The 25,294-nt window shown below is 45.3% G+C and overlaps 1 protein-coding gene across 2 annotated transcripts in view; it reads left to right on the top strand.

Annotated features, from left to right (window-relative positions):
• GPR107 (G protein-coupled receptor 107) overlaps positions 1-16,603 on the top strand; it is a 36,571-nt gene extending 19,968 nt beyond the window's left edge. For both annotated transcript variants that reach the window (XM_018074315.2, XM_018074316.3), the window contains exons 15-18: positions 3,708-3,757; positions 4,498-4,581; positions 5,393-5,517; positions 11,349-16,603. In XM_018074315.2, the coding sequence (XP_017929804.2) occupies positions 3,708-3,757; positions 4,498-4,581; positions 5,393-5,517; positions 11,349-11,445 (356 nt within the window). In that variant the 3' untranslated portion in view covers positions 11,446-16,603. The remainder of the gene's footprint in view (positions 1-3,707; positions 3,758-4,497; positions 4,582-5,392; positions 5,518-11,348) is intronic.
• The last annotated feature ends 8,691 nt before the right edge of the window (positions 16,604-25,294 follow it).

Below are 25,294 nucleotides of genomic sequence, written 5' to 3'. Positions count from 1 at the left end.
GTTGAAAACATTGCTGCAGTTTGTTCTGCTGGTACCTCTGTGTGTGACTGTGTGAGGAGAATGTGACACGGCACAGTCCAATCATGGTTTGCTGTTTTCCTGGGGCACTGCAGCATGTCATGGTTGGCAGCAGAATTAGGGGAAATAGATTGCAGTGTGTAACTCCCAGGCAACATTCCCTGTGTTCTGTGCAGTGGGCAAATAATGATTGGTGCTCCCATGCTTGCCCCCATGGCAGGAAAAACCACTTGAAGTATTCAGTGTCTTCCTGCTGCTGTGCCATGAAAATGCTGTGAACAAAGAGCCTGGTCCTGTGTGGTGCAGAGCAGCCTCTGCTTGGCTCAGCTCAGCACCACTTCCAGGTGCTGTCCAGGGTTGATGTAGTAGCTGCATGTTGGAGATACATTGCTTATCCTGTACTTTGGACTTTGATCTGACCCTGGTGGAGACCTTTTGTGCCAAATGGCTGATGTATTCCGGGGTATTCAAGATGAACCAGTCTGTGCCACCTGCTCGTGCATGACACTGAGTGTTGCTGTGTCTATCTGACCTCCTCTTCCAGGAGTGCTTTTAAGCAGAGTGCTCTAGAGACTGTAGAACCACACTTCTCAGGCTTGCTTTTTTGAGGTCTGGATCTACATGTGGGCTGCACCACTGGGGAGAATAGAAAACTTCCATTTGCAATTCGATAATGGCACAGATCACATCTCAAATGCACCAGAGTGAGCAGAGCAAGCAAAGCATTGTAGAGATATTCTCAGCTGTACTTGAGCGTGTTCTCTTGCTGCATTATAGTTTGCCTTTTGTACTGTATTGTCTGGGCTTGAGCTCCTTGTGCCCTCAGCTGCAGTCCTGGGATTGTTAGTACATATATATTCTGAAAAGGTCAGATGTATTCATCAAAAAGCTATGGTGTGGTGTGCAGGGCTGCAGTGGATGGTCCAACTTTCCTTTTTCCATCTTACAGGCAGTGTCAGCATTGGAAATTAGCACAGGGGCAATCTGAAAAAGAGACTGCTTATCAAAATACTGGGGTGTGCTGTGTTTTGGTCGATGCAGATCAGGCTATTGCAGACACAAGCTGTTAAAGTAAATGGTGATAGAGAGGGAAAACTGAGGGAAGCAAGGTATAGATGTTATAAGTCTTTCTTGGAAGGATGGCTTTCATCTTTTTAATTACTCTATGAAAGAGATGGAACACAGGTATGAATTAATTTGTAAAACCTTGGGTAGAAAGTCTTTTTAATTCTTTTCCCTTCTCTGCAGTTAAGTACTGTTCTTTGCACAATGGTTATCATACTCGAAACATAAATTTCCCCAACCTTTGCTGCCTGCTGTGTCTGCTGCTGTGTTATCACAGCTTTACAGGTTGGGGCTGCAAGTGATTCAAGTTATAAGTGACAGCTGCTGGCCAAGCCTCACTCCCTGCAAGTGCTGCTCTCAGTGCCCGGGCTGCCAGGCTGAGGTGAACAGAAGTCTTTAAGTGTCCAGGACAGCAGGACTCAAATATGACTGCTTGGAGCACGTTCAGCCTGTGAAGAAGCAATTCATAGGCTGCTGATGCCAAACAATGATGATTTGAGATTTTCTCCAGAACACTGTGTCCTGTAACTTTTGAGTTGTTTAAAAAAAAACTGGAAGAATTTTGTAGACATGCATTAATACTGACTTGAGTATCTGATAGTGGAGAGAAGTATTTCTGCTGTTGAGGCAGCTAGAAGAGAGCACCTGGTTCTAATAAATCAGCAAGCCAGCTTCCACAGGTGACTTTTTTGCCTTTCTGCTTGGTGGTGGTTGCCTTTTTTCCTTCCTTCACCCTTCTTTCCTATACTCAGTCATTCTGGATGGGTGGATATACCAGCTTATGACTCCTTGGTATTGATTAGCATGATGAGTAGGTGAGATCTTGAGCTGTGCTTTATCAGCTGGGAGAGGTGGCACTGTGACACTTCAGTTGGCAGCCAGATCTTTGTCTTTGCTGTCCTTTCATCCTCTGCACTGCATGAATCCAACAGAAATGACTCCCCAGCTCGCTGTTGTTGACTGTAAAGCACTGATGGACTGGCAGTTTGAATCACAGCTGTTGAGTTGGTGTTCCTTGAACTACAAAGCCTGGTAATTTTCATGGTCTGTCAGTGCACCAGTTGGTGGCAGTTCCTAAAGTTGGATGCGTTGAGTTCAAAATAGATCCTTCTGTGTGCAAACCGGTGTGTGGGAAATCACAAGATCTTCATGGTCACACTTAATGCAGCTCTCCTTTAAATAGGACAATATTGCTTCCCTGCTTCGTGATTTAATGCATATTTACACATTTTAATCTTTCACCAACTCTGTTGGGAAAAGCTTTTAACATCAGGTCATCATGCCTTGTGTTAGTCAAGTGCTGCTCTTGGAGTGTTTCTGCTGGAGGAGGGTTTGTGTTTGTCTCAGGGTGTCTGTAGCTTTCAGTGGTTCTCATGGAACATTAAATATAAGCTGGAAAGGGACTCTTGATCTCTAGATTGTACAAATTAGCTTTATAACAGAATGTTGCCTGACTTCATTGTAGTTGCTGTAGTTGGAAGCTACAGGAGTTTATTTGAAGCAGTGCATTTGATGTTGCCTTTCTTTAAGAAAAACTGCTTTGTTTTTGTCACAGGAAGTGAAGCATTTCTTTGGGATCTATTAGCCCTTCTCTTCCTCATGTGTAATACTGTGTTTTGCTCTCTTGTGAACCTGGAAGACCTTATGTGCAAATATATGCAGCCTTTTGTAACTCTGTGCTGGGGGTGAATTCTGTGAGGAGGTGCAGGTGAACTTAAGCACAATGTATTGCACTTCCACATCTGATAAATACATTGTGAGGGCTTGGAGGGACTATCAGTAAATATGTGGCAACATTTTTTAACTGGCAGCTTGTATCACTGGCTCTAAGCTGCACCTCTGTACACTGTCAACATATCTTGGGCTCTTTGCCTCTCGTGTTGTCACAAAAGCATCAGGAGTCTGTGTTCGTAATCCTGCTGCACGTATAAAACCTGACTCTCAAACCAGAGTTGACAGCTGTTCCATCTGTTGTTGACCTCAGCACGTTCACATGAGTGTCTGCTGTGCTCCTGCAGCTGATGGGATCTGTCCAACCCACGGAGGTTCGCCCGGGGCCTTGGCTTGCACGGCTGGTGACTGAAACACATGCGTTTAATAACTGGTTAGGATGATTTCCCATCTCACTTGTAAGCTGTGACAGAGCCACGAACATCCTGCTTAGATGTTAAAATGCCTGTGCTGCAGTTCAACCAGATGCAGTGGTTCCCAGAGCTGTGATTACCCCAAAGTTGCTCAGGTCAGCAAGGACTCCAGAAAAGACAGGAGTTTTCTAGGAGGTGGTGTCAGGTGGTGTGGTGACCCTTCTGGCAGGAGTGAGGTGACTGTATCTACACAGGTAGAGGAAGGCTCTATATTGCAGAGTGTGTGCACATAAAAATTAGTGTAAAAGCAATGTGAGTTCCCTTTTTAAGAGAGAACTCACCCCAGCCTGACAGTTGTCCAGTGTGTGGACACTCCAGTCTGGCACTCCTTGGAGTGCCCAGTGGGGTGTGAGACAAACCCTTCTAGCCTGGGATTAATTGAGTCCTGGTTTTGACCACTTGCCTACCCTGCAGACAAGCATAAAAATTAACTGTCTCATTTTAACAATTTTCTGATGGACTTCTGTGTTCTCTTGATAGCTGCCATTAACCTAGCAAAGCTGAAGCTCTTCAGACATTACTATGTTATGGTAAGTAAAACACCTGTACACAGGCATGCAGAGCACTTGGAAGCTGTTCAAACCCTTAAATGGAATACTTGTTGGAAGCTACCACACCTGGTGGATGTGGTAGAGGTGCTCCTAGCTCTGTGCTTTGGCATCTTGGTCAGCTGGCTTACAATCCTAAAAGCAACTTCCCTTTTTTTTCCTAATGGTTGCATCCTTCTGTCTGTCTTTAAATTGATTCCAGCTATTTGTAATGCTTCCTGATTTCCTCTGGAGACAGCTTGAGCTGCCAGTTGAATTGATGGGCTTGAATAACATACTGTAAACTTGCTAAAAATTAAACTTGGGACCAAATGGTGCCTTGAGATGCATGTGTGCATTTCGTGATGAAGTCAGTGGGAGCCATGGGTATATCTCCCAGGAGAACACAGGCTTCTTAATGATTTCCAACAGCCTCATTTCAGGCTCTTATAAGTGGTAAGAGTGATAAATTACAGTCGTGATTCTTCAAGTTCTATGAAATCGTAATACTTAAAGCATTTCCTGCTCTAACGTGAGTGTGTTACCAACAGCTGGAGTTACTTGGATGTTGAACAAGCAGTAGAGCCCTCAGCCTATATCTTCCATGTTTATCAAGGAGCATAATAAGACCAGTCTGACATAAGGAGTTGTTTGGGAATTGCTTGAGCTCTTTCTCTGGGAAAAAAAGGTTCTGTAAGGACGGTGCTATTGTTCTCATCACGCTTTCTTCTTTTCCTTCCCAGATTGTGTGTTACATTTACTTCACACGGATCATTGCCATTCTCATAAAGATTGCTGTTCCATTCCAGTGGAAATGGCTGTACCAGGTATTTGCCAGCAAGGGAAAATACATCCATTCCTTGGCTTTTTTTTCCTCTATTATTCTTTAAATATAACTGCACCAAAAAAATCCATAAATTGGTCCTCATGTTATGGTAGAACATCTCAAAGCACAGTGCTGCACCCTGTCTCCTCCTGATTTTTATCAATGTTATGCTTAAGGTGAAGGAATATATTTTTAGTCTTATGTTTGTCCAGTGAGCCTGCTGGATTATACATGAGATGTCTGAAAGTAATTGCATTATTGATTTTTTTTTTTAGTCTTTCAATTTAAAGATGTCTGAAGGAAATTAATCAAGAACATACAAAGGAGGAAAAAAAAAATTCGTCAGGTTTGCCCTGTGTAATTGAGGCCCCAGGGAGCCAGAGAATTAGGCTTTTGCTCTTCCATCTACAGGCTTTATTGCCTAGTGGCTTTTAAATACTTGGTTTCTTAACATATAATCCAAGTAACTGTGCAGGGAGTCCTTGGAATACATTAACTGTTGAAAATACCAAATAACTTAGGGATGATTTTCCACTCCTCATTTAAAAGCCAAGTCTTGCCATAGCTCTTTGAAAGCTCTGGATTGATGGATAGAACTGTAACTGTATTTAAAGTGACGGGGAAAGCTGAAAGAACAAAGGGTTTGACAGCCTTTAGCCTGGGATTAATGATAACAGGGCAGGGATTGCTTTATTTCTGCTATGGCACAGGCTCCTTGGCCATTAAACCTTGAACCTTATGAATGAGGAGAAATGTTGTGTGACCACAAAGCATCACAGGACTGAACTTCAGCCTTGTGTTTTCCCTTGCAGCTGCTGGATGAAATGGCCACACTCGTGTTCTTTGTCCTCACTGGGTACAAGTTCCGTCCAGCGTCAGACAACCCTTATCTACAGCTTTCTCAAGATGATGAGGATGACCTGGAGATGGAAGCTGTGTAAGAACCCCCTTCCCTTCCTTTTTTTTTTTTTTTTACCTCTTCACTTGATTTGAGAAAAGTAACGTTTAAAACCAGTTTACTTTAATCTCTCTAAATCCTTCTCTGAAAAAGATTAGTGTCTGCCCACATGCTTAAAGATGAGGTGTCTGTTTGGTGTGTGTGAAGAGATTTGTATTTATGCATAGGAGCCTCTGACCTGGCTATTGCAGTAGTGGGGAATAAGCTGGTAAAGCTTTTCATGGGGCAAAAAGATGCCCATGAAAATATCGAGTAATAAAGCTTCTGAGTTGAATTTATGTCACTGAACATGAACGAGCCTTGCAGGTTGTCATCAATGCTTCATATTTAAACAAAAAAACCCCACAACCAAACCAACAACAAAAATGACCTGCCAGTCTACAGAACATAAATGACCATGGTGCCTTGGCATTCAGCCTGTAGCTTTGCAAAAATTTATCTAAAGCAACACTGAGCCAAGGAGATGGATTTCTGCTGATACTTTTCCCTGTTCTCCTCCTTGCTGCTAAACCATGAGGCACCACAAATGCTTCAGGACCTGAGCAAGTCTGGAGAAATGATAAAGTAGGGCTCAGCCTAAGTCCCTGTCATTTGCTTTGCAGTGATTTTCTGAGGACTTAGAAAATGAGTGGCATTTCTGAATTTATGACAGAAACTGCCCTAAGAAATTCAGCCTGCCAGGAGTGTTGGGTACAGCTATAACTGCCACAGACTCTGCTGCCTTAATAGGAGCAGAGCCAACCTAATCCTTTAGTAGTTATACATTTCATGGATAATTGCTATTCATGTGCAGGCTCACAAGCCTATTCCTAAGAGTTTTTCCAATTTGGTAAATCTCCTTTACCTGATCTTGGGTGAAATAAATGAACTCTCCAATTTTTAATACAGAAGCAAAAAAAAAAAGTCAGAATGTGTTTGCTCTCCTAGCTAGCTCAGAAAGAAATGGATCTTACTGGGAAATTGCTACAAGGAGGTTTGAATCATAGAATCCAGCCTCAAATGTAATCTAAGGAGTTGAACTTCTCAGAAATATCGCTAGTAACAAAGATCTTTTTTTAATGCTTAACTATTTTTGCTTTGGGTCTGGAAAATCTGTCATTTTTTTCAAGTGGAATCCAACTAGTGGGTAGTGACCTTAAAATCACTGTCACTTATAGGTGTTAAAATGGTTATCTAAGAAACTGATTTCAGCTTGGCAGCTGGTAAATAAACATTGACATCAGGAAGGCACTGTCTGAACTGGAAGATGTGGTAGGATTTGTGATTGTACCAAAACGGGCTTTTTTCTTTGTTGCCTGTTGGAGTGAATTTCAACTTTGCATTATGTGCTTAATGAATTTTTTCTTGTGGGTTTGTTGGGGTTGTTTTTTTTTTGGTTTTGTTTTTTAGGACTAATAATAGGACACCTTTCAAATACAGTGATTTCAATCAATTGGAGAAGTTGCTAAATTTAGGAGAATCTGACAGAAATAAGCTGGAGAAATTTTAATGAACTAATTCAGTGAAATAGAGTTACTAGAAACCCGAGGATCAGAATTCCTTGTGAGCCTTTTCCTAGTAAGGGGTTTTGCTCTTTGCCTTGAGAGTTTCCATTGTTGTGTCTTGTGGGTTGTTCCCTTTAGCCTTGCTTGAATTTTTCTCATCTGATTCACCAGAAGTTTTACTCCTTTTGGGCACTTGGCAGGGTATAATCTGTGTCTGGTTCTGCCTTCCCCACCTCCATCAGGGAGGTTAAGTTTGCACTTATTTGAGAAGCAGAGTTTATACACATTCTGTGACAGGTGAAGAACTGCACTGAAAGTGTATTAAATTTCTTGTTGACTCGGGTCTTGCTAGTCCTATTTTTGCATTTATAAATATTAAGTGTTGCTTCTGGGGGGAGCAAGGGAAAATCACAGATTATTTGAGCAGGTGACTAAGTGCCTGACAGTGTCCTGACTAACCATTGCATGAGTGTTTTGCCTTTTATGTGATAAATACCCACTTGTCTTCAGAGGCTATGGCAGAAGGTAAAAGCCTGCAGACTTCATGGTGTTCTGCTATGTCTTATTGCCAGGTTTTATGGTTATTTTCCTCTCCCAGAGGTTTTTTGTTAAAATCAACTACTCTAAAACAGAAGCATTCTGTTTCTTTAGACTCAACATTTCTATGAGCCAGCAGAGAGGAAAGCTGTGAGGTCAAGCCTGTTTTCCAGGCCTGCTTTTCTTCCAGCAGAAAAAAAGGACATTTTAAGAGCAGCTCTCTAGCTTGTGTCTGTTTTCATGCAGTGCAAACTATACAAAGCTTGATCTTGCAATAAATGTAAATACTGTTAAGGACACTGGAAATCTGCAATCTATCAAGAAAAATCCACAGATTAGGTGTCTGTGACAGAAGCAACATAGGGCACAACTCTTGTCTCTGTAAGTTCTTGTAGCTCTCAAGAATAAAATATAAATCAAGAATAGCAAAGGTGACTTGTAATAAGTCTTTTTTATTATTTTTTTATTTTATTAGCTCATTAAGTTTGCTTTAGATTTGGGTACCAAAATGCTCTTCTACAGATCTTGGTTGAGAATGTTCATACAAAAACATGGCATCAAGATATTTCCACTGGAGGAGGAATTGCAGGAGAAGAAACCATTAATGGTTTTGTTCTCAAGTCTGTAAATCCATCTTACTCAGTGTGAGGAGACTTTGCTTTTCCTTAACACCCAAAACAGCCTCAACACAGTGAACTGTTGTGGTAACACTGATCTGCCTTGGGATCTGGAGTTTCTCACAGCATCCTGAGGCAGCCAATTCTGTGCTGAGACTCGACGTCCTGGTTGGTTGCCTTTCTCTGCTTTCTCTCAGGTTGTGCTTCATGGCAGACTGATTCATGATGCTCTCCATTAGCAGTGATTTTCTTCACCTAGCACATCTTTCCCTTGCAGAGATCAGCTTTTTTGTTCCATGGCTGATCAGTTTTCACCCTAGTTTGCAATAGCTTGTAAGGGCTGGCTGCTGCCAGTACTGCAGTGCTTCTTGTTGGACTATAAAACAAAACAAACAGGAGACAAGACAGCTGAGATCCACCAGTGTGGAGGGCTGGAGACACTTCTGGATGTTTAGTCATTCCTTGATACCTTGGATGCAATGCAGGAGAAAAATAAAACACATGAAATTTCTTCAGCACTGTACGATGGAGTGTTTGGGGAACAACCTTTGTGACTCATTTGTAAATGCCTGACAGGCACAAAAATGCTCTCTGGAGAGAGATGGTTTAGTGAGAAGGATTTGTTGCATTTTAACTGCTGCTAATTTGTGGGCTAGAAGTGCAGTTCAGGAGGGAGCAGGTGAGGGATATTTCCCTGCCATATTGCAGGTCAGAACTGAAGTGCTGAGACTGCTCTGAGGACAATAATGGGGATTGCAGTGTGCTTGGTCTTAGTGCTGCTACCCTTATTTTATTGGGCACTAAAACATGTTGGCTGGACTGATTTTGAGAGGGAGAGGAATTGGCAATCTGAGAAAAAAGGAGGACTCACAGCTACTTCATGCACTTGTCACGAGGCAAGAACGGTGCTCTTGAGATTGGCTTTAGCCTTTGCTGTTGGAGAGTCCACACTGAAATCTCTCCCAGCTCTTTGCTGTTATTGTGCAGGACACAGCAAATGGCCTCTCTGGTAACAAAGGACGTGGCTTGGCTGCAGTTTCAGTGTGTAACTGTTTGTCTCATAAATGTGGGCAGTGGATCATTCCCTCACAGCCGTAACATCTCCTCGCTTCTGTCATCACCTTGGTGTGCAGTGGGGTTGGGATGGTGGTGGAGTGCAGTGCTGAAATCTAGGCTGTGTGCCAGGTGGGATCTTCCTAGCTGTGAGTCAAGTGTAAGGACTCCTTCAATGTCATGTATGTGTAAAACACCTCTTTATATATATCCCAGTATGTCTGCTGCTGCATTGCTGCAGCATATTAGATGTTCATTTGTGTTTGTAGTCCGTGGTAATCTTTGGCTCTTCCTTGAATGGATACTTACTCCTGATTCTGTAATTACAAAGTTGATTGTTTCTGAAGAGTAAACTTCCTAGCTGTCTTGCTGCATCCTCCCATGTTTTTCAGACTATCACTTTGATTTTCTGCATTCTAGTCCTGTTCTCCAATATGCAGCTCTTAGTGTCTTGTGCAGATTTAATAAGCAAGTTCTCTATTCCATTACCCAGGCAATTACTGAAAATACTGAATAGAAGTGAACCCAGGACAGGCCTCTCTGGAACCACACTCAATGTTCTTACATTTTTGACAGGAAACCATTAAGTACGTCTCAATACATGCTTTTCCAATTAGTTATCCATCTACTTTGCTTTTGTCTAGCTTATATATCTCCAGATTTTTTGCTTTATGACTGTGGGGAAACCTCTGTCTGCAGGGATAACTTCAGAGATCTACACATTTCTGTGCTGATAAGTTTGATCTCTTCTAGGAAATGTTTGTTATTAAATTCCATCTTTCTCCTTTAAGCAATCTGCATATTTTTCTCTATACTTTTATTTTTTTAATTTAATAGGGACTAAACTTATTTTATCTGTACTCTTGTGACCCTTTCCTGTTATGCACAAGCTCATCTAGGCCCACTCTAAAGTGAACCCAGTACTGCCACTGCTAGAGAGTGGCAGCAGTCTGAGTGAATTATTTTTACAGTACATGAACAGAAGCTGGTATCTAATGTGGAACTAAGGGCATTATCAGAAGAGTATCTGAAGATGACTTCTCTTGGGGTGATGCTGTGAAGATGTTGTTAGCAGCTCTGATCAAATAAAGCATTCTGACACGGTAAACAGCAGGTGAAAGCACACCCAGACAGACAGCAGCAGCTTTGAACAGGACAGTTCTGTGTATGCTTCCAGGCATCCCTTGGGGATGCACTGAGCTATTGGCACTCTTACTTTCAGCATCCAAAATAACCTTTGTAGCACATCTGGGGGAGGGGGGGGTGGAGGAGAGGAAAAAATGCCTGCATGGAATGAGAATCACATTGTGGAAAAGAATAAAGGAAATGTGTTGTGCATCCTAATGGCCTGTTTTGTGTAGCAGCAGAGGAGCTGCTGGGCTGAAGAGCTGCTGGAGAGCCAAGGCAGTTCTGAGAGGAGTGGTGCTGTTCTGCCTGGATAAACAGTTCAGTCTGCCTAATGTTTGAATGGTATTATGAGGCTTTGTAGCTCAATGGTCAGATTGTCATGACAAATCCAGACTTGGGTGGTATAAAAAGGATGACCTCTCGCCTCTGTTTTGTTGCTGCTCATTGAGTAATTTTGCTATTAACAGGAGCTGGTGTGCATTAAGCTAATAAGGTTCATTTGGGGCACTGTCCACTGCATGTGCATTTGTGTATAATGTTGTACCTATTAGGAGCGTTGCAAATGCAGAAGGAAGTCTCTAATGCACAGCACTAAGGGTGTTCAGCTGTATAGCAAAATGTTTTTTTAAGCAAACTGCTCAAATTTAGCAAATAAACACCTGGTTTTAACTCTTTAACTACCCCTGCTATCTTCTTTCAAGTATGAGTAAATACTCTTTGCTGGCTTAGTTTAATGATAGATGGGGAGGGCCTTGAGGTGCTCAAGGACAGTGGCCTTGCTCCCAACACCCATCATTGTTGTGGCCAAGGTGATACCTGGCTGCAAAATGGGAGCAACAGGAGAGTTCCAAACATGGAAACTGCTCAGTCTGGGTAAAGAGACACGTGAAAAGTGTGATTTGACAGGCACAGGAGGGTGAGTATGGGCTGTTGGTGAAATGGATGTTACAGTTCAAGGTCTGATTGCTGATGTCTCTCCCTTCCCTTCCAGGGTGACAACTTCAGGAGTAATGGAGGGCATGAAGAAGGTCAAGAAAGTGGTGAATGGTTCAGCAGAGCCCCAGGGCGAGTGGGAAAGCACGGCATGATGGACTGGACTAAGGCAGCACTTTCAGAGGAACTGTTTTAATTTATTAATACTACTCTCAGTGGAAAGGGAGCAACTTGCACTTCCCACCACTGAAATGGCAGAGTGGGGTGTGTCTGGGGGGAGGAAAGCAGTGCAGAAACATAACTATTCCTTTGATCATAAGAAAATGGGATCTCCTGGTACCTGCAAGGAGTGTGAAGCTTTCCTAGGGATTTTGGGTAGCTTATTCTTTTCTTTCCCCCCCTTTCTGGATCGGTTCTGCATCCTGAATTGTTTGCAGTTGCATTCTTCAGAATGTCTAATGCTAATGTGAAGAGAGACCTTCAGTGTGTATGTAAAGTATATATTTTATATAATGTGCATATATATATATATATACACACACACTATGTAACATGTATGCCAGGAGTTACAAAGCGTGGAAAAAGAAGATAAGAGATGTAAGTATTTTTTTTTTTTCTTTTTATAAACACTCCTTTTGACTTAGACAAAACGTTGCAAAACATGAGTAGGAGCAACTGCAGTTATTTGAGAGACTGATTGGGTATTGGATGAGGTGACTTCTGGCACTGCTCACACCAGTGGGAAAGTTGATAAGTATCTTATTTTATCCATGCAGGTATCCACCTGAACGTGCCAGGTTTTTAGATGTGTTACTGTACAGGAAACAAGTGACTGTTCTCCATTAAAGCACTGAGCCCATAGTGCAATAAGAATTAATGTTCATGGAGTTGCTCTTGACTCACCCCCACCTGACAAGAAGTACATAAGAGGTGTAAGAATGATGCTTGCTTTTTAGGGGTCTGCCATGCTATCCTAAACATTTACTTTCAAGCTGTGACCCAGAGCACCTTGGTCTGCTTGATAAAATATTTTCAAGGTATTTCAGAAGTCTCTCCTTTCTGACTTAGTATAAACACTACCAGACTCTCCAGTGGAAATCTGTCTAGCCAATTTACTGCAGTATAAATCTCTGGTTCACCATTATCCTGAGTTACCTGACCTCTCTGGGTGGCTACTTGTACCTGTCTGGCTATGTAGGAATTAATGGCACTGCTGTTTGAGACGAGCTGAACTGGTCAAAATGGTATTGCCACCAAAACCAGGCAACTGCAGCTCCCAGCCCTAGATGGCTTTTGTCAGGAAAGAAGATGACCAGAACCTCGATGCAGGGGAATATGGAAGTCTTGACTGTCAGTGGAGTCTTTGCAGACATGTTGCAAATGCCACATGGATTTTCTCTGTAGTCCCTGCTATGGTCAGTGAGGCAGCTGCTGTCAGGTGCAGGAGTGAGAATGGTTGTTAATTCGGGGGAGGATGGAAGTGGTTCACTGATGTAATGAGGATAAGCTTTCAGAAAAATAAATCAAGTATAGCTCAGTGACCCACTGAAGCCTTAATATTGATGTAGAGGCATTGAAATGTGGTGCTGTTGAGCCAAGTCCTTCTGCCAGACTGACAGGGATTGGCATCATCACAGCTTTGGAAGTGCCAGCATTGCTTATGGACTTATTTAGGAATTGCTTTTTTGAAGGGACTACATCTCTGGGGCACAGCTGATGAGAGGACTGCTAGCCACTGGGTAATTTTATTCTTCAAGCCTAGAAGGAGGATTTCTTTTAGAATCTTGAACCACTTCCTCACTTTTGAGCAGGGGTTGCAGAGCTCTTGGTGAGCAGTCTGTACCAGGACTCCCTGTTTGAGGAGCAGCTTCACTTTCTCCAGTTGCCACTTTTCCCAGATGTTGGTTCTATGCACCATGGAGATGGTAGGAACAAATCTGCCTGCTTCATACCTGGAACTGCTTTCTCTTCAGATAAAGCATGACAATAGCCCTGTTCTCTGGGTGCAGTCTTCTTCTGTTTTTCTCCTCAGCCATAACTTCACAGTAATCACAGCAGTGATAGTTTGACTTTTGCTGTCATTGCCTTGCAGTGAGACAGTTTTAGTGGGAACAGATCCTACACCACTAGAGAGGCTGTTTGGTGATCTATGGGCCTTTTAGACCTTCTGTAAGAATAAATCTGCATATTAAGTAGCTGAGGTGTGAGAAATTGGACCATAAACACAGGCAGACCCAGCTCATCATACACTTAAATACAATACCTGGAAAACTCATCCTCTCTCTCTGCAGTTACTCTGTCCCTGTGGAATTGTCACTCGCTGCATCCAAAGGGCTGCTCAGACAGCCTGTACACTTTGTTCAGAGAAGCCCACTGGAGGCTTAGTCTGTTGGGACTGAGAGGTATGTGAGGGATAAGGATAAAGTGGAGTAACAGTGTTATCTGGACATGATGCTGCTCTAGAACATGTTAATTCCTTTTGTGAATGAGATGTGAAATTCTGATGGCTGTGACATTTCACCCAAAAACATGAGGGCTGTGCTGAGATCCCAGTGAGTGCAGAGCTGGTTCCAAACAGCTGCCTATTCCATACCTCAGCATCAGTGGAGCTGACAATTTGGCAAGTGCTGTTACCTTAGTCTCAGGTTTCTCTTTTTTTATATGCACTTTTTTTTGCTGAAGTTGCATCTGGTGTAGGTTTATCTGCCAAGTCCCTGGCTCGCTAGTCAAAGGCTGAAAAATGGGTCATTTCTTTTTGTCTTGGCATGAAAAGTCACAGCAGTATTCCGGAAGTATTTTTTTTTTGGAAGAGCTTTTTCCAAGTTCAACCCTGAGTTTCAGCAGTCAGCTCTACAACCAGCTTCAGCTGGTGCTTAGTGCAGGATGCCAAGCAGCAGGAGCTGGTCAAACCTGGGCATTAGGAAGAAAAAATGAATGTCATGTACAAGTCAAAAACCAAAAAACTCTCTGGTGGAATTCCTCGGAGCAGATCAGGAGGTGTCTTGCAGGGGTATGTGATAGATTGGACGGTGGGATGGTGGAATATGGAAGAGGATGCAGCTGTGCTTCTCTCACTTACTGTGCTGCAGTGCAAAGCATCCAAGAGAGGGCTGCTCCCTCCCCTTCCTCCCAGGCAACCCCCCAGCTGCATGACTGGCACTGCACGACTCCAGGGCCAGTGGAGTGCGGCAGCTCGGAGCTCCCCAGGCAGGATAATCAGTGCCTGCCTTTCACGTGCTGACAGCTGCTGATCTGGTGTAGGAAGCTCTGTCTTTCACAGGGAAGCTGGAGGAGCTGCTGTGGATTACAGATTGCTTTGGGATACAGCCTTACTTTCCTGTCTCTGCCTTTTGCTGAAGTGGGGAGCTGAAGCAATCACGCTGACAGGACGCAGCAGTACAGGGACAGCAGGTCTGGTGCAATTCGGAATAAATGGTTGGGATGCTTTCCCATATGTTGCTGCAGTGGAGCACTCAGCACCCTCTGCAGACAGAAATGAGATTGGTTCAGTCTTCAGTTGTAATGCAGGTTATGCCCCAATAAATCCCTGTTGGTGATGACATGCACATGCCACTGCTGCGCTCCTCCCTCCTGCTGTCACTGTTCAGGGTGTCTTCCAGAGGGAGCCTGGCAGTGCAACTGCCAGACTCTTGCATTCCTCAGGCTGGAAAAATGTTTTCCTTGATGGTTCATCAAGAGACTTAGTAAAGGAAAGCAAGACATAATGGGGTCATGTGGAACACTGCTGCTGCTTGCTCGGAGTGGAGCAGTCTGAGCTGAAGAAGCCACATGCTGTCCTATTAAGATGCTCTTTCATGTTGTCATCTAACTCGGCGTGTCATGATCTGTGCAGTGCATTGTTCAGTGTTTCTCTCCAGCTGAGTGCCCTGTCCCTGGATTTCCATGCTGGCATACCCTGGGAGCATGTTGTAAAAAATTTGCTGCATTGCAGTATTTTGTCTTGGAGCAAGTGGTGTGGAAGATGTATTTTTCTAAGCTGAGTGGACTCTCTGTGGCATGAGTGTGCATCCACTGTGTATCCTTGAGCACTGTACCACTCCTTCTGCTCGTGGAAGGGCATGTCCTAAGCATTCCAGCTTGCACATCTGGTGGAAGTCCAGTGGAAGGTTTTTAGTACGTTAAGTCTTTTTTCCTTACAGCGTGCTCCTTTTAGAGAAGAGAAATGCAGTCTGGCCATTGACAATGAGATTGACAAGAAAGGAGGGGGGTTTTTTGTTGTCTAGTTGAAAACTGGCCACTTTGAAGCAAATATTGGGTATTTGTATGCTCTGCTGAGCTCTGAGAACTGGAGTTGCTTAGCTATTAAGGAAAGGGGAGGAAATCCTCCTTGCTTCAGTCTGCCTTTGGTAGGTTTGTCTCCTTCAATTTGAGCTGCCATGCCAGCTGACAGACTGCTGTCACTTTAAAGCAGATGTGTTTTATGGATTCTGTGTTATGACCTCCACTTCACTCATTCAGCATGTCCCCGTTTTTCAGCTGTGTACAAAGAGTGTGGAGCTGTGGTCTGCAGGAGTGGGAGTTACAGTGATGTTTGAATTTGATGGCACTCACTGTCTGAAACCTGTGACCTTGTGTGTAATGCCAGTAACCTCCATGTTTCATGAAAGCTGAGGTGGTGCTGCCCAGAGGCACTTAACCAATCTTACTTTGTGTTCCCTGGGGTCAATTTGCTGGAAAATGTTGTTCTAAATTGGATTAATGTGGCTTTTTTTTTTTTGTAGTTGCTGGGTGCAGTGCTGTCTTGGGCTTACTAATCACTTTTCCTTAGCAATATTGGGAAGCTGTGTATTTCCTCTGTGTAGTTTCTTGCTTGGATCAAGCAATGATCTTGTAAGAACTGCACATGACACGTACTCACAAGTGGCTGGAACAGGATTTAGGACAATATTGATACTCTCTATAGGTGTAGAGTGATGGTCCTGGAAGAAAGTGGCTGAGAAAAGAGTCACTCCTTGTAGGTTGACTGGCTCAAGAACCCATTTATGTTTTGACTGCAGCAATCCTGGAGAAAGGACAATTCTGAATAAATATCTCCCTGTGGGATTTCATTTGATGTTCTGCTCTCTGTGTAATAAAGTAGAGCTTGACCTCCACGTCATCAGAAGCTCTTCGTCCTGTAGCCAGGATACTGGAGCGTGGGGCTGGTACCAGCTCTGTCAAAACAGAGTATGGGTCTAAATAGCTTCCCTTGCCCTTTAGTAACTATTAATAATTAATTCTAGATCCTCTTGTGTCATTAAGCAGCTTTAGGGCACCTTGTACAATGTAGCTTTGAATTCATTTAGTAAATGACCTCCAGAAGAACTGAAAAATACTTTCCTGTGTACAGCAAGGTCCAATTCCAGGGGTTTTGGTGACCTGTAAATATCCTATTCCTCAGTTCCTGTTCAGATGTAAAAATGGATTTTTTTTCAGTATTTTTTTAAACTTTATTAAAAGAACAGCAAACAGTATTGGAAGAGAAGCAAAGTAGAGACAAGTCAGGGCAGTCTGTGTAACTTGGTTTCCCTGCTGTGATGCAAATGTGTAAAATAAAGATTGACCAGAAAGAAGTTTAATGCATCTCATTTTCTGCTTCTGAACTGCCAGTAGCCACGCTGACCCATTGATTCCAAAGTCTGCTTTTCCCCATGCCCAGCTTGCATTTCCAGCCCTTAACATCTGCATCGTGGATACAGGGCAAAAATCTTGGGAGGAAAATTTTTGCTATGGGAAAAGCTTTCCTGTCAGTGACCCGCTGAGGTGCCTTTTCTTGAGCTGGAAGACCTCTGGGTACTAAGCTCTGCTTGTACCTGCTCATTTAGGTTTGGAAGCTCAACTTAAGTAGTAGTTTGTGGGCTGAGTCTCAAACAGAAGCATTCCTCACATCCCTGTGTCTCCTGCAGTCTCGGGCAGGCAGGAAAGCAGGAGCTCCTTATTCCACAGGGCTGTGCAAGGGCAGACAAGGAGCTGGTGCTTTGAGCCTTGGTGACCAGGTACAAATTAAGGGTAAAAACCTATTTTTAAAGTAATATCTTTTGTGGATCTGGCCACATTATCTCAAAGGGGCAAGTCCTTGGCCTTTTTGCTTTAGGCTGGACTGGCAGTTATTCAGGATTTACATAGTTGTGCTCTTCTTGAGGTGTTGGGATCTAACCATGCATTTTGGTTCTGCAGAGTGGTTGGGTTGGCAGGGATGAGGAGGGCAAAGTATTCTTGTGAAGTGTTCTTCCTGACAATCCCCATCCCTCAAAAGCATACGTCCTTCATCACGAAATCCAAGTCCTCAAGATGTTTCCTACAGTTCAGCCTATAGTTGTCATCCTACCATCGAGGGGTAATGCCAGAAATAGCCTGTGTTCTCTACCCTGCACCTCCCAGGCAGCCAGTTCTGCCTTGCCTCGAGCCTCTGGGTGGGTGGTGTTTTACCAGGGAACTAAACTATAATAAGTACTTAGGCTTTGGATTCACTAATACCCCACTGTAGGTTAAAACAAACTTTGTGATGGAGCTGGTGGCTGGTTGTTGCACTGGGGTGACCTGTATCTATGTCATGCAGGTTTCTCCAAACTGAACATCCTCTGCATGTTCTGTCTGTTGTGTGTTTGGCCTTAAAACATTCCCTGACAGCAGCCAAACTCATCCCTGCTCTGAGAACAAACTGCTCCGACGGAATCGGCTGCACCAGGCCAGAACATCTCTCAGCTGTGAGGAAAGGTGAAATGTTTGGGGTGGGGTGCATAAAGTGGGACTAAATTGTGGGAACTCTCACTTGAGGAGGAGACCAAATTAAGTTATCTGGGGAAAATTTGATTTCTGACCATCTTCTCCAAGGAGACAAAAAGAAGAGCTCCCGGTATTTGAGGTCTATTGCAAGCAGAGGTTGTCTGGCAGACTTGCACGGGGGGAGAATAAACAGAACCAAAGCCCTAACAAAGCTTCCCTTGATTTGCTGCGTTTGGATGCAGTTTTGTAGGTGTTTTCCTGCCCGGGGGAGGTAAATTGTTCTACCTGCTTTAAGGTTTTTCTTCCAGTGTCTGAAATTCCCAGCTATCTTGATCATTTACAGCTCCTTGTTGCAGTCCTGGCTGCCTGCTGTCAGTGCTTTTGCTCGAGCAAGGTTATCTTCATGACTGCAAAGGGCTGCCTTCTCTTTCAATCCTGCTTTTGCTTTCCTTTGCCTTCTGACTGACAGGCTCTAATGAGAGGAGTGTGTTGTAGTGCCCTGTATAGCGAGTGGTCAATAAAAACCAAATTGCTTTGTACAGCAGAGGTAATAACACAGCTTGTATTGGCACAGCTGATCCTGATATTGGGGTCCTCAGTTAGGAGGCAAGGGCTTTTGTGTGTCTTAAGTAGTAACAAATGCATGTCATCCCTCTCTTTTCTCCCCTCTCATCCATGGATAAGTGGTGTAACTGGGGGTGACACTGCTTTGTCGTGGCTCTTGTCTCCCGTGGAATATTTTCACTGGGGTGGCTGAGACACAATACATGAGATGGCTCTTGTATTCCTGAAAAAAAACAAACAAGCGTGTGAGGTGAGGCTGTTAAGGGGGTGGCAAGTGGAATAAGTGAGGATCAAAATGGAAGGGATGGCTTAAAATTCCATTTACTGCTCCCTCTTGGGATGGTTGTGCCAAGCTTGGCAGGAACATCCTCGATGAGAGGAGCAGTGAACAACACAGGTCTCCTGTGGCCTGGGTAAGTATATTAATAAGTTGAGTTTGTGGGTTCTTTTTGTCCCTGAGGGGGTGCAGATCTTCTGTATGTCTCAAGTCCTGTGTCATTTTGGTAGGGTGGCACAATATCCCATGGATATCCCATTGGCATATTGTCTCCCACCACTTACTGTTGGTCACTGTCAGTGGTCCAGGTGCCTCTTCCCTGAGCTGCTCGGGATCTTTGTTCTGTGGGAGCTCTGTGAAGTCAGAAGGAATCCTCCACCCAGCACAGCTGTGAAGGTATTGATCTGAATCTCTGGGGAAAGCCAGACTTGTTCATTTTGAGATGGCTCTCATACCAGGAGGTGGTAGCCAAATTGGAGGGGCTACAAAGAGCAGCTGCAGTGACTGAGAGGAGAGAATTGGGCAATGGCAGAAGATTACAAGAATTAAAGCTGTAAGCCTGACTAAGTGATGATTAAAGACAGCCAAGAAGAAGTAGCACGGTACAAAATGGCTGCAAGGGGGGAACCCATGGAAACGGGGAATTAATTAGCGTGGCTGAGGGCTGAGCTGGGGAGAGGTGAGATGGAACGAAGGCAGAGGAAAACCTTTCGCCAGCGAGTTTGGCTGCTGCAAACAATCTCCCTGGAGAAATGGAGGCAGTTCTGTGTTGGTTTAGATAATCAACACTAGACTGGACAAATCATTGCTAAATACACTGCAGGGAACGACCCCTCATCAGCTGTGAGCTGGATGAAATGCCTGGCTCAGCCGTTTTCCATTTGCTTATCTCTGTGTGAAGTACATTGCATGCATAATTCCCGGTTTGGGGGTTCATCTGCTTTACCATTAAACCTTGTAGATGCCTTGAGTGAGCCCGGCTGCTCCACAGGAGGAACGTTTAAAAGTACTATGTTAAATTGAAGCTGGTTCGTGCGTGCCCTAATCTGTATTCCGAGACAGTCAGGGGTTTTTTAACTGTTGCTGCAAAAACTGAGCGGAAATATCTGCTGGGATTTACCAAGCACACAATGCCCGTGTGTTGCCATGAATCAGAGCAGCCTTGTGGGAGGCAACAATTCAACCTTTTTAACAGCAACAGAATTTGAAAAATAGGTACAGGTCGATCAGGTCGATTTTTTTCGGATGTTTGAATATTTTGGGGGGGAGATTGGTGTGTTTTTGTTGGGTTTGTGTTTGGTTTTGGTATTTTTTTTTTTAAGATTTACCGATTGCAGGGTGGGATTTGGGTGGGCAGACATCATTGCTGACAGTTGGCTTACAAAGCTTGCTTAAGAAGCTTGTGTCCTGTCCTAAAAGCAGAGCAGGTCAGCAGCACCAGCCCCAGCTGCTGCCCCGGCCTCCCCAGCCGTGTCCACAGCAGACAAACCCCACTCACCGAGAGGCTGATGAGCCAGTATATGACTCATGAGTAATCAGAGGCTGATTTCTGCCTGGCTCGTGGTGTGAAACCCACCACCACGACTATTCCCTTGCGTGGTTCACAGCTCAGCACCGAGTGGACACCGAGCTGCCTTCGGAGCACAGATCCAGACAGGATCAGAGACCTGGAAGCCACATGCCTTCCCTTCATTTTGAAAATTCTTATTTGTATATATATGTATATATCTATATATATATTTTTTTTAAGCTTTGTTCTGCTCTAAACATCAGTCTTTCAGTCTTAGGGGCGCTTCCCTCAGAAATGTGTGGGTTTTATTAAAAACCCCAGCTGAAGCTGGGCAGAACTGGTGAGCAGTGCTCAGGTCACCTGCACAGTGTGTGCTCACAGCCTCTCCTACCTCTCTGCCAGCCCCGAGGGTGCTGGTGGATGCTGCGGGGCGCCTTTGCTGCAAAAACGCTGCTGCTGCCTCTGCGACTGTGATCTTATCTCACACAGACACAACCGCGCAGCGCTCGCTGGGTTGTCGCTACGAGGAGCCTTTTATTTTCAGTCCCTGAACAAATGCGCTGCCCGTGTCTGGTATCAAACCTTGGCTGGAGGCTCAAGGTGCCCGGGCTGAGCTCTCCCGTCCCTGCACTGCAGGACGAGCGTGGCAGGAGCAGGACCAGAGGGTGGTTCCCCCAGTTGCCAGCTGTGATTTGTGATGTGCCACGAAGGAAGATGGAAGGGAGATCACAGAACCTCCTCCTGCTCGGCTTTATCTCAGCCAAGAGCTGCCTGCACACTGCAGGCAACGGGAGAGCAGCCGAGGAGTTCACCACAGCCACCCTTCCCAGGTTCCTACATTAGCATAACAATTACAGCCCCAGAGGCTGTAATGAGAATACAGGCTTTAAAAAATATACTACAATTTAACGGAGAAATTAATAGTGTAGCAAATTGTAACGCTCAGCGCCTCGGCTGCCTGTCTTGAGCGACAGCTGTGTGTGCAGCCTTGGCACAGTTGTGATTTCCAGACTTTCCTCTGCATTTGGCCATCGTTTCAACATCTACAATTCCAGTTTCCTGGGGAAAGAGCCTGCAGGGCACCATTCCTGCTGCCATTTACCCAAAAACATGGTATGTTTTTGTGTCTGTTGCGTTTCTCTGGAGCCATGCAATGTATTGACACTAAAATGCTGTGCAATATGAAGTTAATTTATAGTGGTCATAGCCAGTAGGGCTGGTACAGTTCAAGTCTCAGAGTGTTTTGGGCTATAAATCTTGATTTTTGAGGGCTTTCTTATTTAGTCCTATATATGGCTCAGCTATCAAAGCAGTTGCAGTTGTAAATGCCAGCACTGGGCACTTGCTGTGACCTGCAGTGATACCAGGGGCGAAGCAAGAGCAGCTCACTCCCATCTTGTCAAGCTTAAAGGAGCTTCAGGAACACCCTGGCTGGTGAGCTGGAAGCTGAGGAGCACCATTTAAAGCTGCTCAGAGTCTTGAGATCATACCCACATGTAAAACTGCTGTAATCTGAGATGAGGGTGATGCCTAGGAAGCTGAGGATGTCCCCAGAACTAGCTGATGTGTTCCTGTGTTTGTGGTTGTTGCACCAGGATGTTGAACTCACTCTGCTGGCATTTTTTTTTTCAAATCCTCTCAAAAAGCAGCTATTTTGGTGGCTCTCAGTGCCAGTGGTGACCACAGCTTGTCTGATGGAGCAGCCAGCACTGATGCCAATAATTCCTTTGGCTCTTTTTCTGACTGAGTCAGATCACTCAAGCATTAACCTTAAAATAGCAACTATTTTTGCAGTTGTTATAATTAATCTTCTGTGTGTGTATGTTCTTTCCCCATCCCAGGCTCTGAGGCTTCACCACTCCCCTGCTGACCCACTCCCTGCTTTGGCACAAGAAAGCTCTTAGCAAAACTTGGCTTTTCCACAAAAAGAAAGCACAAAGTACAGGCTGTGTGTGCTCTGCTTTGTGAGTTCACAGCCAGGCAAAAGCTGTTTGCCTTTGCTGTTGGTGTCTGCAGTCACAGATTCCTCACTCATGTGGTCTTGGTTTTGGAGCATCTTCTTCATCTGATTTTGGGTGGGTGGATGTGGAAGGGGGATGTTCACAAGCTGACGGGTCTGGGAGTGACAGAGATGGCCACAGAGATGACAGTGATGGGTAGATGGATGTGTGGGGTTTAGTGATGCAGCAGGAAAAAGGGGGTTGGTGAAGTCTGAAGCCTGAGTAGACCCTGTGTGGAGCCTCATCCAGCCCTGGGAAGTGGAGGAGAAAGGCAGGGGATGGGCTGAGCCTGGACACTACTTACTCCATCCTCAATTTGCTGCCCCACAAACAGCTCCAGCCGTGCCCAAGGTGGGGTTCAGACAGCCCTGTGCTTGGGCTGTGTTACACCACTGATTTTTCAGGTCACAGCACAGCAGTGAGGGGGATGAAGGAGGACAAAAACAACCTTTTGCGAGGAAGCACAGAGAGTAAGAACACTCAGTCAGGGAAATGCACCTCGCTGCTTGGATGCAGTGCTATTCCCACGAGGCAACTGCAATCCTGAGAATTAAATCAGGAAGGATGCGTTGGGGAAAACCCCCGTGATGGCGTCTGAGGGTGCTGATTAAATGTGTGTGCTGTGGTTGAGCCCACGTGGAACAAAAGGCTGCGTGGCTGAGCCTGACAGACTTTGCTGTGTCCTGGGGGGAAAAGAACTCGGGGGTTTTATTAAACATTTTCAAGTAAATACCCAGGGAAGGAAAAGCTTCCTGCAGACACACACTCGGCTGTGCAGCCCACGCAGCTCCCAGTTTTTACAGTCAGTGCGTGGAGCATCCTCAGATCCCATCCCAACCTCCAGCGCTGGCGTGGCAGGAGAGGTAAAAGCTTCCCTTTTAGCAGGACCCCGCTCTGACCGCAGCAGCGACAGCAAATATCGCCCAGGGGATGATCATTTCCATGGCAGCGCGTTGCAATCCGGTGAGCAGACAGCGGGCGCACCGCGAGCGGCACACGCTGTTGCCTAATCAAAAAGCCAGCCCGGGGCAGGGCTGGGCAGGCTCTGGGCTCGTCCTGCAGCCGCTGGTGGTGAGGGGATGCGAGCACTGCCCGAGGTCTGCCTTGGAAGAGAGCGCCAGGGGGATTTATAAAGCAAAAGTTCCCTCAGGAGCTGGCCCTGTATTTTTTCTCTCTGAGCAAACAACCCAACTCCTTCCCCGGCACACTGACCACACTCAGCTGGACGTGATTGTCTTGTGCCCCGTCACTGTTTAGATTTCAATCCCATCAGCCCCAGGAGTCTTTCCGGGCTAGGGCTGTGTTTCTCTGGCTGTAGAAATGTCACTTTATCCCAGAAAAGGCCACTGGTGTTGTTATTTAAACAATAATAGGGTTAAAGCTAATAATTAGGAAGCGAAAGTGACTGGCTTGCACAGTTTCCGATTACTTTTCTCCTCTCCTCTGTGTGATCTGAGCTCTCTCCTCAGCATTCCCCGTGGTGGAGGCAGGGTAGAGTTTTAAATAGAATTAAATCCCTTTAACATCAGTTTTGCAGCAGCAGAGCTTGTGCTAAAATGCCTGTGCTGTGCAGGGCAGGTTTGGGACCTCGCTGGTCCCCCTAGTTGGGAGCAGGACAGGTTGTGCTCTGCACACATCAGGACACGCCTGCTGCGACACAGTTACAGCCCAGGGACCACAGAGGAAGGGAAACACTGCAAAATGTGGTGTTTTGCTGATGGGCAGCAAAGAAGGGGTTGCACAGGGCGTTTTGCAGCACAAACTGGAATCTGCTGAGGCCTGTGCTGGAGTCACGGGCAGGCCTTTGTCCCTAAAAGCTCTGCAAATGTTAGAAGTGGCTGGGAGGGGGTTGGAGGGAAGGCAGGAGCCTCACAGAGCTCCCACTGCCACGTGTTGCCAGTCCCCCATTGCTCAGTGCTGTCCCTCCAGCTCGCCCCCAGGGTGTGCCGCTGCTGGGACACGGTGATGGTGTTTTTATACCCTTCTGCCATAACGAGCTCGTTTGTGTGAGGCTGGGGAACAGAAGAGGAGGTGTTTCAGAAACATCCACTTGGGGAACGTATCCCTGGAGAAGTGAGTGTCAGGCAACATTTGGCTGGTTAAAAACAATAAAGGTGGGGAGAGCAGCGCTGTGTCAGCTGCACTTCCCTGTCCCCTCTGCAAATGCCCTCAGTAAGTGTTGTGTTGGGCCCTCTGCAGCCTTGCAGACAGGTTTTACTGTATCCAGGCACAGATTTTCCCCCTCCTTGGCTGCTACCACAGCAGTCCAGGCATGCCTGGGCAGCTCCAGCAGGGCCCTCATTGCAACACAGGCGGGAAGAAAACTGTATTTATCGTGTGCATCGGTACAGCTAATGACTGCACAGACACAGAGAGCTTTTGTGGAGGCATAAAGCCCTGCATGGGTTTGAGGTGGTGGAAAAGCTGGGTGCCACGGCTTTTAGCTCTTCTATGGTTTCCTGGTTGCACCACAAACCTGCTGTAGGTTGAATCTGTGGGCTTTTTGAAGCCATTGAATTTGGTCTCTCTATATGCATGTTGCAGAGAGTGAGTGAAGGCTCACAGGAGCCCTGGGCTGAGAGAACTGTAGAGTCACAGAATGGTTTGGCTTGGAAAGGATCTTAACCTCCTTCCACCCCCCCTGTCATGGGCAGGGACACCTTCCACTACACCAGGTTGTTCAGAGCACCATCTAACCTGGCCTTGAACACTTCCAGGGCTGGGGCAACCACAGTTTCTCTGGGCAACCTGTGCCAGGGCCTCACAGGGAAGAATTTCTTCCTAATATCTAATCTAGACCTGCCTTCTTTCAGTTTGAAGCCATTCCTCCTTGTCCTGTCATTCCACGCCTTTGTCCAAAGTCCCTCTCCAACTCTCTTGTAGCCCCTTTATGCACTGAAAGGGGCTCTAAGGTCTTCCCAGAGCCT

The sequence above is a fragment of the Manacus vitellinus genome, unplaced genomic scaffold (assembly GCF_001715985.3).
Source record: "Manacus vitellinus isolate BGI_N305 unplaced genomic scaffold, ASM171598v3 scaffold_27_pilon, whole genome shotgun sequence".
In the NCBI taxonomy this organism is placed as follows: Eukaryota; Metazoa; Chordata; class Aves; order Passeriformes; family Pipridae; genus Manacus; species Manacus vitellinus.
The sequence above is the reverse complement of the archived record's forward strand: the minus strand, read 5'-3'. Positions and strand labels throughout refer to the sequence as shown.